Consider the following 15,001-nt stretch of genomic DNA (forward strand, 5'->3'; position numbering starts at 1 on the left):
GATTAGAATGACAATACTATTTCGCATACTGAATGTAAGACACTTTCAAGCCAAATATGGTTGAAGACCCTGAGAGGATGCAGCTTTTGAGTAACATTCGGTTGTTGGATCATCTGATTATGAATTATTGAATCAGGGTCAGGGGCTGCACTAAGAGAAGTCATAGGATCCTGCAGCAGTTCCCTGTCAGTGATAGGTTCATTATATGAACTTTGCTAGGCAGGGATAGGAGGATAGTGGGGGAAAGTGGGGGGGGGGGGGGCTGAGAAACATACAGGATGGCTGCAATTTGCCATTTCTGCAGTAGAAATGTAGTCAGATAAGATGAGGGCACAAATGCTGTCACAAAATGGATCACACAATGTTCAGCAAGAACCAACACACTGACAAATACCAACCTGAAAGATATGACCTGGAAAGTTGTTGATTGTTGGCAGCCCAGAAGACCTTGGGTGTTTAACCCACACCTGGCATGAAAAGGCATACATCCCAAGCGGATGTAGCACTGCCAGCCTTCCTTCTTACTATATTTAGCAAGAAGTTACTTAGAACTGTTAAGGTTGGTCTTTGAAGGATGTCACTTTAAACATTGCAGGGCTCTTTGGCAATCTTGAATAGCCTATTACTATGTCTTCAGTCCACCGTGGAAGTGGCTGGTGGTAGAGGAGGACCTATGGAAAGCTGAACAGCAATTCCAGCAGTGTAAGTGACGGTGTTGCAGATGTCTTGCACAACCTCGTCAATGTAATCTGACAGAGAGGGGGCAAAAGTAATAGCACAGGCTTACAATTGCCAGCTGGCTTTTCTGAGGACCCAGTATGGTAATCAGTCCATTTTATGGTGGCAAGAAAGCTACAGAATCACTGGGACGTGGCCACTGTCACAAAGCTAGTCAGGTAGTGAGCAATGGAGTAAAGCAATGAGGCTGAATGAGGAGATCTTTAGCTAAATAGCTGAAAAGGATTGAAGTGGGTAAGAGCGCTATCATTGAAGAGAGAGAGATCATAGTCAGTATGATGTAATCAAATAGAAGGCTCCTACCAGATGAAGCAGTGCAGTGATACTGTATCCCACAGGGTGCGGTGCCCACTGAAATCGCCAAGCAGGAGAAAAAGGGGGAGGGGGGGGGGGGGGAAGTAGCTGAATTAAGGTTGTCAACTCAAGATAATTGGTCTACCTGGAGGTATATAAACATTGCAAATGGTGACTACTGTGGTGATCTGCACTCTCACCACTATAGCTTGCATCATAGTACGAAGGAGAATCCACTCACTGACCACATCTGTGTGAAACAATGTATTGACCCTTCCAGACGACCTCTCAGAGCCAGCATGGTTCTGACATAATGAATGGTAACTACGGAGCGTTGGGGAATGATCATCAGTGAAGTGCGCGTCTTGTAACACAATGCAAATTGAAGAAGAGGAGGAAATAAGGTGCTGTAATTCTGGCAGGTGACAGTAATATTCATGACAGTTACACTGAATCATCACATTACAGGTGTCCAGGTTAGATGTGAAGGGGCCAGGACAACTTGTCATGGCCCCGGCTCATTGCCTGTCAGAGATGAGGTTGGAACCACATCAATGAGCACTGATTTGGAACCTGGTAGAAATGGGAGGGGAGGGGGGTGGGGTGATCTGGTTCCTTCGGGGTCACTAGCAGCCTTGTAACAATCTTCCTCCTCCTCCTCTTCTTCTGCACCTCATGCTGGGATTCTTGCGAGGGCTTATACACAGAGAGTGTGGGGACAGACAAAGAGTGGCAGCCCTGGGATTTGCTAGTTGCAGTTCTTTCAGCCACTGTCTGGCATTGGGCCCCTGATCTGAGGGAGAGGGGTCCTGAGGGGAGCCTTGTCACCAAGAGATGCCGGAGGAGGAAGCTGCTCCTCCAGTCAGTTGTGGGAAGTGATTCCCAGAGATGGTGCCATGGGAACCATAAGAACGGTGGTCAGTGGAGAAATGATTTTGAAAAAATTGTAGTCGTGGGAGTGATAGAAGTGACTTTTAGTATACGACACGTAGTCAGTAGATTTATGTTCTGTATTTTCTTTTCTTTCTTGAAAACTGGGCAAACTGGTGAACTTTGAGGTTGGTATTCCATGCAAATAACAGACAAAGATGGTTGTTCAAAATGACTACTTTATTCCAATGATTGTCTGCAGTTACCACATTTTGGGTCCATCATGCAGCACATGACATATGACTAAAGCACAAGCATTGGAAGCACCTCATGGGCAGTGGGATGTAAGGTTTCACGTCACACTAATACACTGTGATTAACTTTTTTCAGGAGGACATTCCCTTCAAAGGATAAAATAAAGGTACCTGTATCTATTCTATTATCCTTGGGACTTTTTTTGGACGTGTTGCACACCATGTACACCTAGCCTTTCAAAATAAGTCTGTAGCTCCTCGTCTGTTTGGAGTGTAAGGTCTTGGTGGAAGATAATTCTTTTGACTATATTCAAATTCTTCTGTGGAGAAGAATGGTATGTCACTCCAGACATTTACATGCCTGAAGAGCTATAGATTGCACAGCAGAGGATGTTTTAATCAATGGTGATCCACTGCGCATTTTTCCCAATGACTCAACTTCTCCAAATTTATCTTCTTTATGTTACATAAAAAATAATTGCTTTGTCACAGTAAAAGTATCGTCATCAGCTTGAATACATACCAAGTACTGGATAAAATGTTTTGCTTCTAGACATATGGTTTGTCCCTCTTCCCAGTGGGTGGCAATAGAAGGGAAAGAAGTAGGATTATAACTATCCACATTGTAGTATCTATACCAGTCTGATGAGATGGCCAGGCCAGATCAGAAAGGATAGTGTTTTAACAGGTCATTTTATGTAATCTGACAGGGGATGATAAGGTGACCATTTCAGAATTTAGTCATATTTGCTACAGGGATACCTACGTGTCTTAACAGTAAAACTGCCAAACAGCTCCGTCCTAACTCTAATTGGTTTTGAAAAATTCCAGTTTGAAGGCTCATCAAAGGACTGTACCCAGTCATTAGCCAGGCACCAATTTCCTATTTTCAGAGATCTACTACTTAGTAATCAGTTGGCCTACAAACCTCAATTCTTTAGGCATCTAGTATGTAGGCCAGTAAGTTGATATAATGTATAAGAAGTAGGATACATCATTCACACTCTTTATAAAAATGTTGAAAAACATACATTTTCCATCGTGTGCTTTAAATTCATGATTTCTTTAAAAAAAAGTAAAACTCTGTACAGGAAAACAGTACAGACCTCAGCTTGAGCACTGTAACACTTCTTCCTAGAACTAAGCGTAAATAACAATGAAAAGCATTTGGCATTGCAATTAATAGTTCTTACCCTTGCTTAAAGACAACTCCATCAGAAAAAAAATCAAATTTGATGAACTTTAAAGTCCAAGGGGTGTACATAGACACTGAATCTCAACTTGATATTTTGCTGAAATGTTTATGTATCTGGCAGGTGCATAGAAGAATATCTTATCTCACTTTATTCATGAAAATGCCACTTATATCATCCACATTCAACACTACAGGGAATTGGTAAATAAAAACCATGTGGGTCCTTGAAAAATTGTACCTAAAATAAATGTGGTTGACCTATAAGTCAGAACTGTAAGTAGGTGGGAGCTGAAAACAGTTACCACTCATTTCTCTTAAAGTAGTTCACAGTTAAATGTCTTTTCAGTGTAAGGAATTACTAGAGGTAGCTGGGGGGCAACAAACATGGTGATATATTCTAATTCTGTTACTGTAAGTAAAAAGACAACTTCATTGAAATAAAAGAAAAGATGTAAGCAATAATAACATATTATTAATTTTTACACATGTACTGGAGTATACAGACAAAAAATTCTACAATGAATAGTGTCACAAAAAAATTCAAATACAAAGAAGGAAAATGTATTTTTAAAACTCTTCTATCTTGCATATGACATTTTTTTCATTGACATCTTGTTCCAGAAATTAAATAAGTTGACTTAAATGTAAGAAATACTATCTTTTCATAGAGCTTATTGTGAAGTTTATACAACTATGCACTGTAATGTGTAATGATGGGACATCCACCTTGCATATAACACTGGAAAAGGGAACCCAGATACCATCTTTCCTATTGGGTCGTGAAAGGAATTGTGGTTTAGCAGAAGATATGCTGTTAATCTCAACATTTCAAAATTCATGTGATAACAGGGAAATTTGTTCTATGTAGAGTTTTCATTGTATTTGAAAGCCACATACTGCCCCAGTTGCAGCTGTTCCAACAAAGCATTTTCACGCGCTGCTATAGCAACATTGGTCCCATTTGCATCTGTTGAAATTCCCTTCATTCGAGGTGTTTTACAATGACTAGAAATGCATGGTGCAATCTTTTTCCTCTGTTCCAAGAAACCTTCATTTAATTTGATCTTCTACAAAGAAACAGTGAATGTCTTATTTTGTGGCGTATCTTCTGCACAACTTTTTCAGATTAACTAAAATAAGTCTTTCTCTGCATTTGATCCTTACTGTTATCTACCATGATGGAGACAGTCTTTCCTTCCTGCACAGAGCATTGAAAAATTGTCATTTTCATAAAACACCACTACATCTTGATTCACAGTTTCAGATTAACATCTTTTGGCCACTCTTGCATTCTGGAGAAGGAATTACACCACTAGTGGCTTTAACTTTTTTAGCTTCATGTATCATTTGCTCTGTGACACCAAAAGTAGCTGTTACCCTGACAATGCACCACAAAGGTGGAGAAAGTGTTAAAACTTGAATCTGTTCATTACTTCAGCCTACATCATTCTCACAGATAAAGGTGAGACTGAATATGTCTCAGGAACATCAACTGTATATGATGACGTATCACCTATGCCTGAGGTACAGGCAGGTTGGTTGAATGATTTGAATGAAGGGACCAAACAGCGAAGTCATCGACCCCATAGGTCAGGGAAGGATGGCGAGGAAGTGAGCTGTGCCCTTTCAAAGGAATCATCCTGGCATTTGCCTGAAGCGATTTAGGGAAATTGCAGAAAACGTAAATCAGGATGGCTGGGTGCGGATCTGAAGCATCATCCTCCCAAATGCGAGTCCAGTGTGCTAACCACTATGCCACCTCGCTTGGTAGTACAGGCAGAATTAATCTCATTTCATTCATTGTTAAGGTGCTATTCCAGTATACTTAATGGCAGTACTGATGCCAGTTTATAAGGGGAATAACATTGGGCTGAGCCATGAATTGGAATTTGTTTCTGGGAGGGAAACGTACTAGGGTAGTCCATGCAGCTGTGCTAGCCAGAGTGCCAGTGTGGTGCAACGGACAGCACAACTGCCTAGTACGCAGGAGACCCGAGTTCAAATCTCAGGGCTGGTACAAATTTTAATTCATTGCTTCAGTCTACATTGTAGAAAAACTAGGTGTTCAGTCCAATATTTGAAGATGGGGAATATAAGAGACCTGTCAATTTAGAATACTACTTCCACACAGAAGATTCAGATTGTGTTGGGAAGAAGATATATCATATGCCTCCATCTCTCACAACACCATACATTTGTGCAAAATTTCTTCTTTTATTAGAGTGCACCCATCTTGCTACAGAGCAGCGATCAGTAGTGTCAAATTGACTTTTTAATCTTCTCTCAGGGTTCATAAAAAGGCTAGTGATCCTTGCTAAAATCTGAATACAGAGGAATTGAAGAGAGCTGATCCTGATCAGTCAGTTAATAGTTTTCTTGCCAGTACTTGCACTATTTTGTAGCATAGTCTGTTTGTACACATCAAAAACATCTGTAGCTGTGCTTTCGTGCCTTCGAACATAGAAGAGAAGGTGGATATTAAACAAGTTTTTATGCAAAAAGTACGTGTAAATCAGTCCATTCTCTGTCCTACTTCCAATGGGTAGTTTTGATGTCTTATTGCCATCAAATGAAACTAATTACAACTAATCTGCAAAGTCATACAACTATAGAAATCATCAACCCCTCCAGCCATAAACGCTAGTAGATGAATCCTGATAGTGCAGCTGCTTCTTTATTCCAGTAGCTCCTTATTTGGCCTCAGAAGGCTGAGTGGACACATTCTGTGATGTCCCTACCACATAACAAATCTGAGAATGAACTGGGAATCAAACTGGGGACCTTCCACACGCAAGTAAGTGACCCTAATCATTCAGATACAGGAGGGGATCTGACATACTATTTGGGCAACAATTTTGAAAAGGGAAGTTGGAAGGAATAAATCACCTACAGCACTACTAGGAGAGGGGATTGAGAGTGGGAAGGGGATGACACAGGAAACCAATTAAAAAAAAATGACAGATTCACATAAAATGCCTTCAGGGACCTTGGCTGATAGCAGACAGTTTCAATGACATTTCAGCCCTACTGCTGGAAATGGGAGTGACAAAAATAACTAACAAGGTAACACTGTCTGATTACATACTGATACAATAAAAAGTACTCCGACCCATACACTTTATAGTGTGACAGATGCCATACAAATTTACTGGAGGGATCTCTAGGATGTGTAATTTGTCCACGCATGATGTTACTTTCAAAATCGCCATTTAACAATTTTCCAGATAATGGATATAAGTTGGACAGCATTACCAATTGGGATTAACAGAAGATCAGTGCAGTTGTCATAGGCTTTTTTAGCCTATCAAAGACAGCTGAAAGGCATTGCGTGTCACATAAGAATTTACTCCTAAAATTCCAAGAGTGTACAATCCAAAGAAAGTTAAGAAACATGTCTTGAATAAAGTACATGTTAGTAAAATAAGGAATGTATCGGTTTACACAGACATGTACCACCAGCAAATCTATTCATGCACCACTGTAGGGATAGCTGAGTGGGAAACGAGAAAAATGACACTGTTATACTACATAATCTACCACTTTACACCTTGCTTTTACTGGTAAATGTGTAGATATAGAAGTATTGATAAAAAGGAACCAAAAATGGTCCTGGTGAAATCTGATATTTATACCACAAACCAACAGAAAAAGATTGTGTATAAGGTATGAAACTTTGTTTACTAACCTGACTCATACATTAGATTTTTCACGTGTGCACTTCTCACTATAATTCTCTCAGCTGCTATGTATCTCAATTCCTGCACTTCTTCAGGTGTTAATGGAGAAAGTTTTTGTATTCTGATATGCGAAGGCAGTTCTTCTGTTGCAATAATTGCACCAGTTTTGTCAAGCAAAGGTTTCCCCGAATTATCTCCAGCACAGTACACTTTCACTGTATCATACAAAAATTGATTTTTTAAAAAAATGTGCTGATGTTTCTTCAGTGTTTTCAGTTGCTGAATGATAGTTTCTTCTTTTTCTTTTGATAGGCCTGAGACAGATATACGGCTCATCAAATTCTTCATTATGGCAGCAAAATCTGGTGATTTTTCAACATCTGGATTCGATGGCAAGAGGCCTGTTAAAGAAGAAGACAAGTTTTGAAAACAGCATGAATATTTTTTTCCATGAAGAATTACTGCAGTTGCTGTCAGTTGTCTAATGCTGTGGTAGTTAACCTGGTCCCTATCAACCACTAGTGGACATTCCAGCTTTCAGGGTAGACAGTAGATTTTTCAAAACATTTTCAATATGTTTTCACAAATCATCATCATCATCATTATTATTATTATTATTATTATTATCATCATCTTTAACTTCTTGTAACTTTGCTTTATAAATTTTATAAAGTAAAGTCGCTTCTCTCCTTCATAAATCACCATTGCTGTGGAACTGGCGGGCATTCAGAAAATTTTGTTACTAACAAAGAACAAACATGGGTGGGTAGGCAAAAAAGTTTGATTACCCCTGGTGTAAAGGCTAGGTTGGAATGGTTTGTAATACTACAAGAAATGGAGATGTTTTCATTTGCTCCAAACTAGTAATATAGGGAACATGCACCTATGCATTCTTACAGTGATTTCAAAAATGTATAGCTGCAATTGTTTTTGTTCTTCCACAACTGCATTTTTCAGCAATCTGAGAATCGTGAAATATTTTTTTGAACAGCTGTGAAGATCTGCACAAGAAATTGGCAGGCTGTGTTCAACAATAAATGAACTAAAAAGCATTTCAGCATTTGTGACTGAGTCTTCCTCATCAGGTTTTATTCCAAATGATGACAATGGTGCATTTGAAGACTTAAGGTTTGTTAGGTGTACATGTACTTTAGACAGAACATGACGGCTATTGTCACGACCAGCATGCTTTATAGAAATGTCTCATGGAAACACTGCGTAAAACATGTGTTGGTCTGATTTATTTGATTGTACAAAAAACGGCCAATCTTTACTGTCGGTTTCCAAAATTTCTGTCCAATTTTACATTTTTTCATTACACTGCCATCCACTATACTAACACTTTGGTGTTCCACAATATTACTGTCTGAATTTGGTACAGTTATCATGAATCCTTCACCAAGAGCAAAGTCCCAAGTGACCGGAAAAATGTGCCGGTGACTCCTGTATGTATGAAGAGTGACTGGAAAATTCTCAGGCCACCCACAAAATACTTGCTTTAGCCAAATCTCAGCTTAGCAACTAATAGTACATTTCTTTACAAGGTTACATACCGTAGTTTTCATTATTATCTTTTTCGCCTTGTTTCAGATATCAGAGTTTGAAGCGTCCAAAGTGAACACATTTTGAAAAACGGATAAATAGATCAAGTGTGCAGTCATCCAGTACCTGGTAAAAAAGGGCACAGGTACAAAGGGGATCCATAATGACATGATGGAAACATAAAGGGAGAATTCCCCTTTCTATTCTACTGTGAAAAGCTGGTGGGAGAATTCCAATATGCACCTCGCAGTGGAAGACCGGTAATGACCATTACGGAGGAAAATGTCACTATAACCCAGGATATCGTCATGGCAGACCAGCATGTGACACAATGCTACCTTGCTGAGAGAGTGTTGCACTTGACATGCACAATGTCTCATGTCAATGATTCCAAGAATGTTGACAGCAGAATGCAAACATCAAAGACACATGCCACATCTGCAGAAAACTTGACCCTTTTTGAAGCAGTTTCTGACATTTCTCAGACATCTTGTGACAATGGATGAAGCATCAGCTCACCACTTTTAACCCTAATCCAAAGTTCAATGAAAACGGTGGGAACACCACTCCTCACTTACCCACAAAAAGTTCAAATCAGTCACACCAGCTGGCGAGGTGATGGTCTCTGTTTTTTGGGATTTGAGTGGTGTTATCCTGGCTGAATACATAAAAAATGTGAAACTATGAATGGAACATATTATGTTGGTCAACTAATGTGTTTGAGGAAGGCCATCAAAGTGAAACATATCAAGATTTCACAAATGGAGTGTTCTTTTATTAGGACTTATGGCTGCCCACACATCCGTCATTGTGATGGCTGCCATTGAGACAAGTGGCTTTGAACAGTGTCAACATGCACCTTATCCATCTTCTTTGGCCTGCTCTGACTTTTGTCTCTTCCCCAGCTCAAAGAATATATAGCTGAACCCATTTTCAATCAGACGACGACATCACGGCTGTGGTGGATGCATTTTTCTTTGCCATGCAGGAGGGTATAATGGGGCTGCAGCACTGGTGACAAAAGTGTGTGGCACTAAAAGGGAGTTATGTTGAAAAGTAGCCATAAATATGTGGATTACTGACAACTTTATTGGGTGGGCTGAGAACTTTTCAGTAAGAATGGTAAAAGAACAGACCCACAAAACTACAGACCAATATCCTTAACATCAGTTTACTGGAGAATTTTTGAACAATTTCTCATTTCGAATATAATAAATTTCCACTGCTGGAGATGGAAAAGTTTGTGTCCACAAATAAGTACAGTGTTAGAAAGTATCACTCATGCAAAACTCAGTTTGGCCTTCTCGCACATGATATCCTGTAAACCATGGATAACAGACAACAGGCAGATTCCATATGCCCAGGTTTCTGAAAAATATTTGACACTGTGCCCTAGTGCAGACTGTTAATGAAGGTATGAGCATTCAGACTGCTTCCCAGATATCCAGTGATGTCATACCCTTATACCTATGTTCCATCACCTGTTATAACCTTCTTTAGAAGTTCTGGATCGTTGTCAACTTCATTCAGTAATTCCCGAGTGATGTCGACTTGATGTAGTTTTTGGTTGAAATTCAGCAATTTCAGAACAAATCTCGCTGATGCATGTTTCGTACCCAAAACATCCAAAAAAATTGTTTGGCATGAACCAGAGGATATGCTGACATCGTCAGAAACCTCTCTGATGAGGATTCGTTGATTTTCTAGACTCATTTTCTTTACTTTTTCCATATTGTTGTCACTAAATTATGTGTAGGGCTTTCACAGCTGTTGTCTTCAACATCATCTTGACACTCTTTGAAACATTTATACCACTCATAAACTCTTGTTTTACTCATAGTAGATTCGCCAAAACCCACATTCAACATTTTTAATGTGGTGCTGCACTTTATTCCACCTTTCTAGCAAAATTTAATGCAAATTCTTTGCTTCATTTTTTTCAAATTCTCCAAGCACTCAAAAACACATATAACCTTTTTGACTGTTAACAGTAAACTCAATATTCAAGTTGAAAGTGCAAACACACATCAGGAACATGTATACCAATAAGATAAAGTCTTGAAATTGGATGCTTAAAGTCCACAAAATTAAAAATTTCCTGTTACTTTTTGATCAAATGTTGTAAATGATCTGCCTGACACGGTGAGCAGCAATCTGGGGTGTTTGCTGACAATGCTATGGTGCACAGAAAAGTGCCTTGAGTGACTGTAGGATACAAGATGACTTGTACAAAATTTCTGGTTGGTGTGATGAATGGCAACTAGCTCTAAATGTAGAAAAATATAAGTTAATACAGGTGAGTAGGAAAAACAACTCCATGATGTTCGAATACAGTGTTAGTAGAGTTCTGCTCCACACAGTCACATTGATTAAATATCTAGACATAACTCTGAAAAGTCATATGAAATGCAACAAGCACACAAGGATTACGGTTGGGAAAGCGAATCGTCTACTTCAGTTTGTTGGGAGAATTTTAGGAAAGTGTGGTTCACCTGTAAAGAAGATTGTGCATGGAACATTAGTGCATCCATTCTTGAGTTCTGCTAGAGTGTTTGGGATCCCCGTCAGGTTGGATTGAAGGACGACATCAAAGCAATTCAGAGTTGGTCTGCTAGATTCATTACCAGTAGGTTCAATCAACACCAAAGCATTACACAAATGCTTCAGGAACTCAAATGGAAGGTAAGGTGACATCATTTTTCACGAACACATTGAGGAAATTTAAGAGATCTGGCATTTGAAACTGGCTGCAATACAATTCTGCTGGTACCAACGTACATTTCGTGTAAGGACCACCAAGATAAGATAAGAGAAATCGGGCTTGTAATGAAGCAAATCGATAGTCTTTTTTCCCCTCATTCTGTTTGCGAGGGGAACAGGAAAGGAAATGAGTAGAAGTGATACAAGGTGCCCTCTGCCATGCAACATACAATGGCTTGCACAATATGTATGTAGATGTATTTCTTACTATGGAAAAACTCACCAACTTAACAATACAACAAATTACTGTAGAGTGCAACTGTTGTGCAGATTCATTGTCATCAAGATGGGATGGCGATCGCACTAACTTTGCAAGAGGCAGTACAAAGGAAGTACCTGTGCAGATGTGATATAGAAGGTACATGAATCACCAACATTCATTGGAGAAGCGTGTCATCCCCAGAATAAATGCAGGAGAATATTACAATGGCTGCACTAAAACAAAAAACAAAGGAATTATGAACTGATCTGTCATTCTGAACTGCCACTATTCATCCTTTATGTTATATATAAGGAACTATTACATAGTGTTTCCAATTTGGAGATTACAATTGAAGTCTTGTTATATAATGGACACTTTAAATGTTTTCGAACAATATTTGGAGTATATATACAAGAGGTGTCTGTAAATTACTGAACAGAAGTAGAAGTCATTATGTCACATTTCCTTCCAGCATAAGTTGTGCAGTCAAGAGAAGAAGCTTTAGATTGCTGCACCTAAGGCAACAGTCAAATAAGAAAAAGAATAAAATCAATATAACATTAACTCTCCACTGACTCCGAATCCAAAAACTCTAACTTGATATAACACTGTGTTCTGGCATCCTAGTGCAACACAGAGATACTTACTGCCTGAAGAAGAAGAAGAAGATGATGATGATGATATGATAAGGACAGTACAAACACCCAGTCCCCGGGATTGCCTGAAGAGAGTCACAAATTAAATTCCACATATTGACCCAAGGCTTAACCACTTTCACTTTATTATCTATTACATTCATTTGGTCACAAAAAACTACGCTAACTATATATATATATATATATATATATATATATATATATATATATATATATATATATATATATATATATATATATATATATATATAAAAGCAAAGTAATCTTACAACCAATGACAAATACATGTTGGCAATATTTGCATTCATTTAATTCTGGAATAATTCTTTAGCAACAGAATCCCACATTTAGGCAAACTAACCAGGGTAATTCAATAGAAATTATTGTTGTATCTATAAGTCCTTTTCAAAATTAATTTCCCTCTACTACTCAATTACTCAGAAACATAAATCTTCAATTACAATTTATGAAAATGCAGTGAACAGCAAGAGCTAAATTCAGTTCTAATTATTCTAAATTTATAAAAGAGATATGTTGAAAGCCATTTTAAGTCAGTCTGCAGCAAGTTTAAATAGAGCAACACCTGTGTCTGAAAAATACAGGATAATGTACCACAGAAGATGTAGCACCAGTTACACGTCAGAAAACCTTTTATCTACATTTCGTGTGCAGGAGTATGTTCAATAATTCAGAGACTGTTTCAAATTGTTAATTGGACAGTGCATGTAGAATTAGTACCATGGACTGTGTCAAACTTCAATGATGATCCTCACCTACTGTGACAATAGGGTCTGGTTGTGAACTGTGTTGTTTCCAATAGTTAGTTACTGTGCACAATATTTCCATATTAGTATGACTTTAGACTTCACCGACAGTGATTTACAAACTTATCAGCTAATTTTTTTGTTCACCATACATGAACTTTTAAGAATACTTACATCAGGATTAGGTTACTGCACTCTAACAATCATATTGTTAGGATGTCAACCGAGTATAGTATGTGGTTTCTCATTGCAATTAAAGTGTCTGAATTGTGATCTTGATGCAGACTAAATCATTGACAATAGTGTACGTCCGACAAACACTTTTCAGTTAGATTCAAGCACAGTTACTGAAGGCAGATTTGTACAGCTAACAGACAGGCTACAGGTTGCCAAAGTAGTGTGCATCACAGTACATACACTAAAAACCAATATTAAGACGAGCATATTGCCAAAGAACTACAACTAAAAGTGACGGCATTATATATAGTGAAGAAGAGTATTAAGACAGAGTCTGAAGACAGGTGGCCAGCAGCTGGTATGGACAACTGTTTTCAATGAATGACACCTCCACAACAGCTAGCAGTACAGCTTCATGGCGTCACCGAGTCATGGCGGTGTAGAGTATTCTGCATTACAACACCACAGGCCATGCGACAGTTTGGTAAGCTGTATTTATGCCAAATCTTCTTTTTTTTTTGTTGACATTGTGAATCAAGTGACAACGGAGTTAGGTTTTTAGTAGATTTATTCTAAAAGGTGTCCGTGACTGTTGTTACTAGGGATGAGTTGTTGTAAACTTATTATTGCCTTAACTATACACTAGTATTAACTTAAAAAATAGTACAAATCTTAAAAGCTATTTGTGACTTTCAGGGAGAAATAGCACAATACAATGTCGATATAAAAGAGTGAAGTGTTGATCTGATAGCTGAGATATCACAAAACAATAGAGAGTTAAAGCATTTTAACACCGATCTGAATAGTAAGTTATATAAAACTAATGATAATACTGATCACAGCAATATTAAGTTAGATGCTCAAGAAGCTAAATTTCAGTAAGTTCTCACTGACACATATGTCAAGTTAGGCAAACACGCCACCAAATCAGGACATATTATTAACTCTCACCAGGAAAAAATAGAAATTAATAAAAAACTAAATTGTAATCCATTGTATGATGTTTACAAGGTGAATCACATTCTGAATTTATTATGTAGTGCGGCTTAATAACAAATGAAGTAAATGAAACATCTAGAGATGTGAACAAAGGTACAGATTAAAGATTTCACTGAGCAAAGATTTAACAAAGTACATAAATTTCAGACACTACAGTGAGACTTAACATTTAGAGCAAAGTAAACATTCAGATGAAGCCGTAATCTCAGGTACCAATTTCACAACATTGGAGAATTGTTTCAGAGATTTAACTGAACGAAAAGTTCAGTCACCTGTCAGTACACCTCATTCGTTAGCAGACGCAGAGAAAACAGAGGCAGAATTCCAAAGACTTTGGGAAAATTTGTGATAAGGACTTATGGGACCAAACTGCTGAGGTCATCTGTCCCTAAGCTTACACACTATTTAATCTAACTTAAACTAACTTCCACTAAGGACAACACACACACCCATGCCCAAGGGAGGACTCGAACCTCCGATGGTGGCAGCCGCACAGACTGGGACAAGACGCCTGAGACCATGCCGCGCAGCAAGACTTTGGGAACAGCTAGCAAAAGGTTGGTTGGTTTGGGGTATAAAGGGACCAAACTACAGGGTCATCAGTCCCTTTTTCCTGAGACAAGCAAGGCTCAAGGTACAAAAACACCCAACACCGCACCTAAAAAGAAAACGAATGAATGAACAAAAAACAGGGAAAACATAACCACAAGGAAAAGTAGAAGAAGGTATTAAAACCATAGAGCGGATAGTCTGGGCTGGCTGATCACAATAATAAAAGAGGATGAGCCAGCCACTCTGCAACACATTAAAATGTCCATCTCAAAAAGACAAGGCGAGATGAACACATGTAGGGAAAAGACGACCACCAAGACA

General features: G+C 38.5%; 1 protein-coding gene across 4 annotated transcripts in view; it reads right to left on the minus strand.

Moving 5' to 3' along the window:
* The window catches only part of LOC124804764, a 130,885-nt gene that overhangs the window by 61,706 nt on the left and 54,178 nt on the right, over nt 1-15,001 (minus strand). For all 4 annotated transcript variants that reach the window (XM_047265077.1, XM_047265078.1, XM_047265075.1 and 1 more), the window contains one exon: nt 7,037-7,429. In XM_047265077.1, the coding sequence (XP_047121033.1) occupies nt 7,037-7,429 (393 nt within the window). The remainder of the gene's footprint in view (nt 1-7,036; nt 7,430-15,001) is intronic.

The sequence above is a fragment of the Schistocerca piceifrons genome, chromosome 7 (assembly GCF_021461385.2).
Source record: "Schistocerca piceifrons isolate TAMUIC-IGC-003096 chromosome 7, iqSchPice1.1, whole genome shotgun sequence".
Lineage (NCBI taxonomy): Eukaryota > Metazoa > Arthropoda > Insecta > Orthoptera > Acrididae > Schistocerca > Schistocerca piceifrons.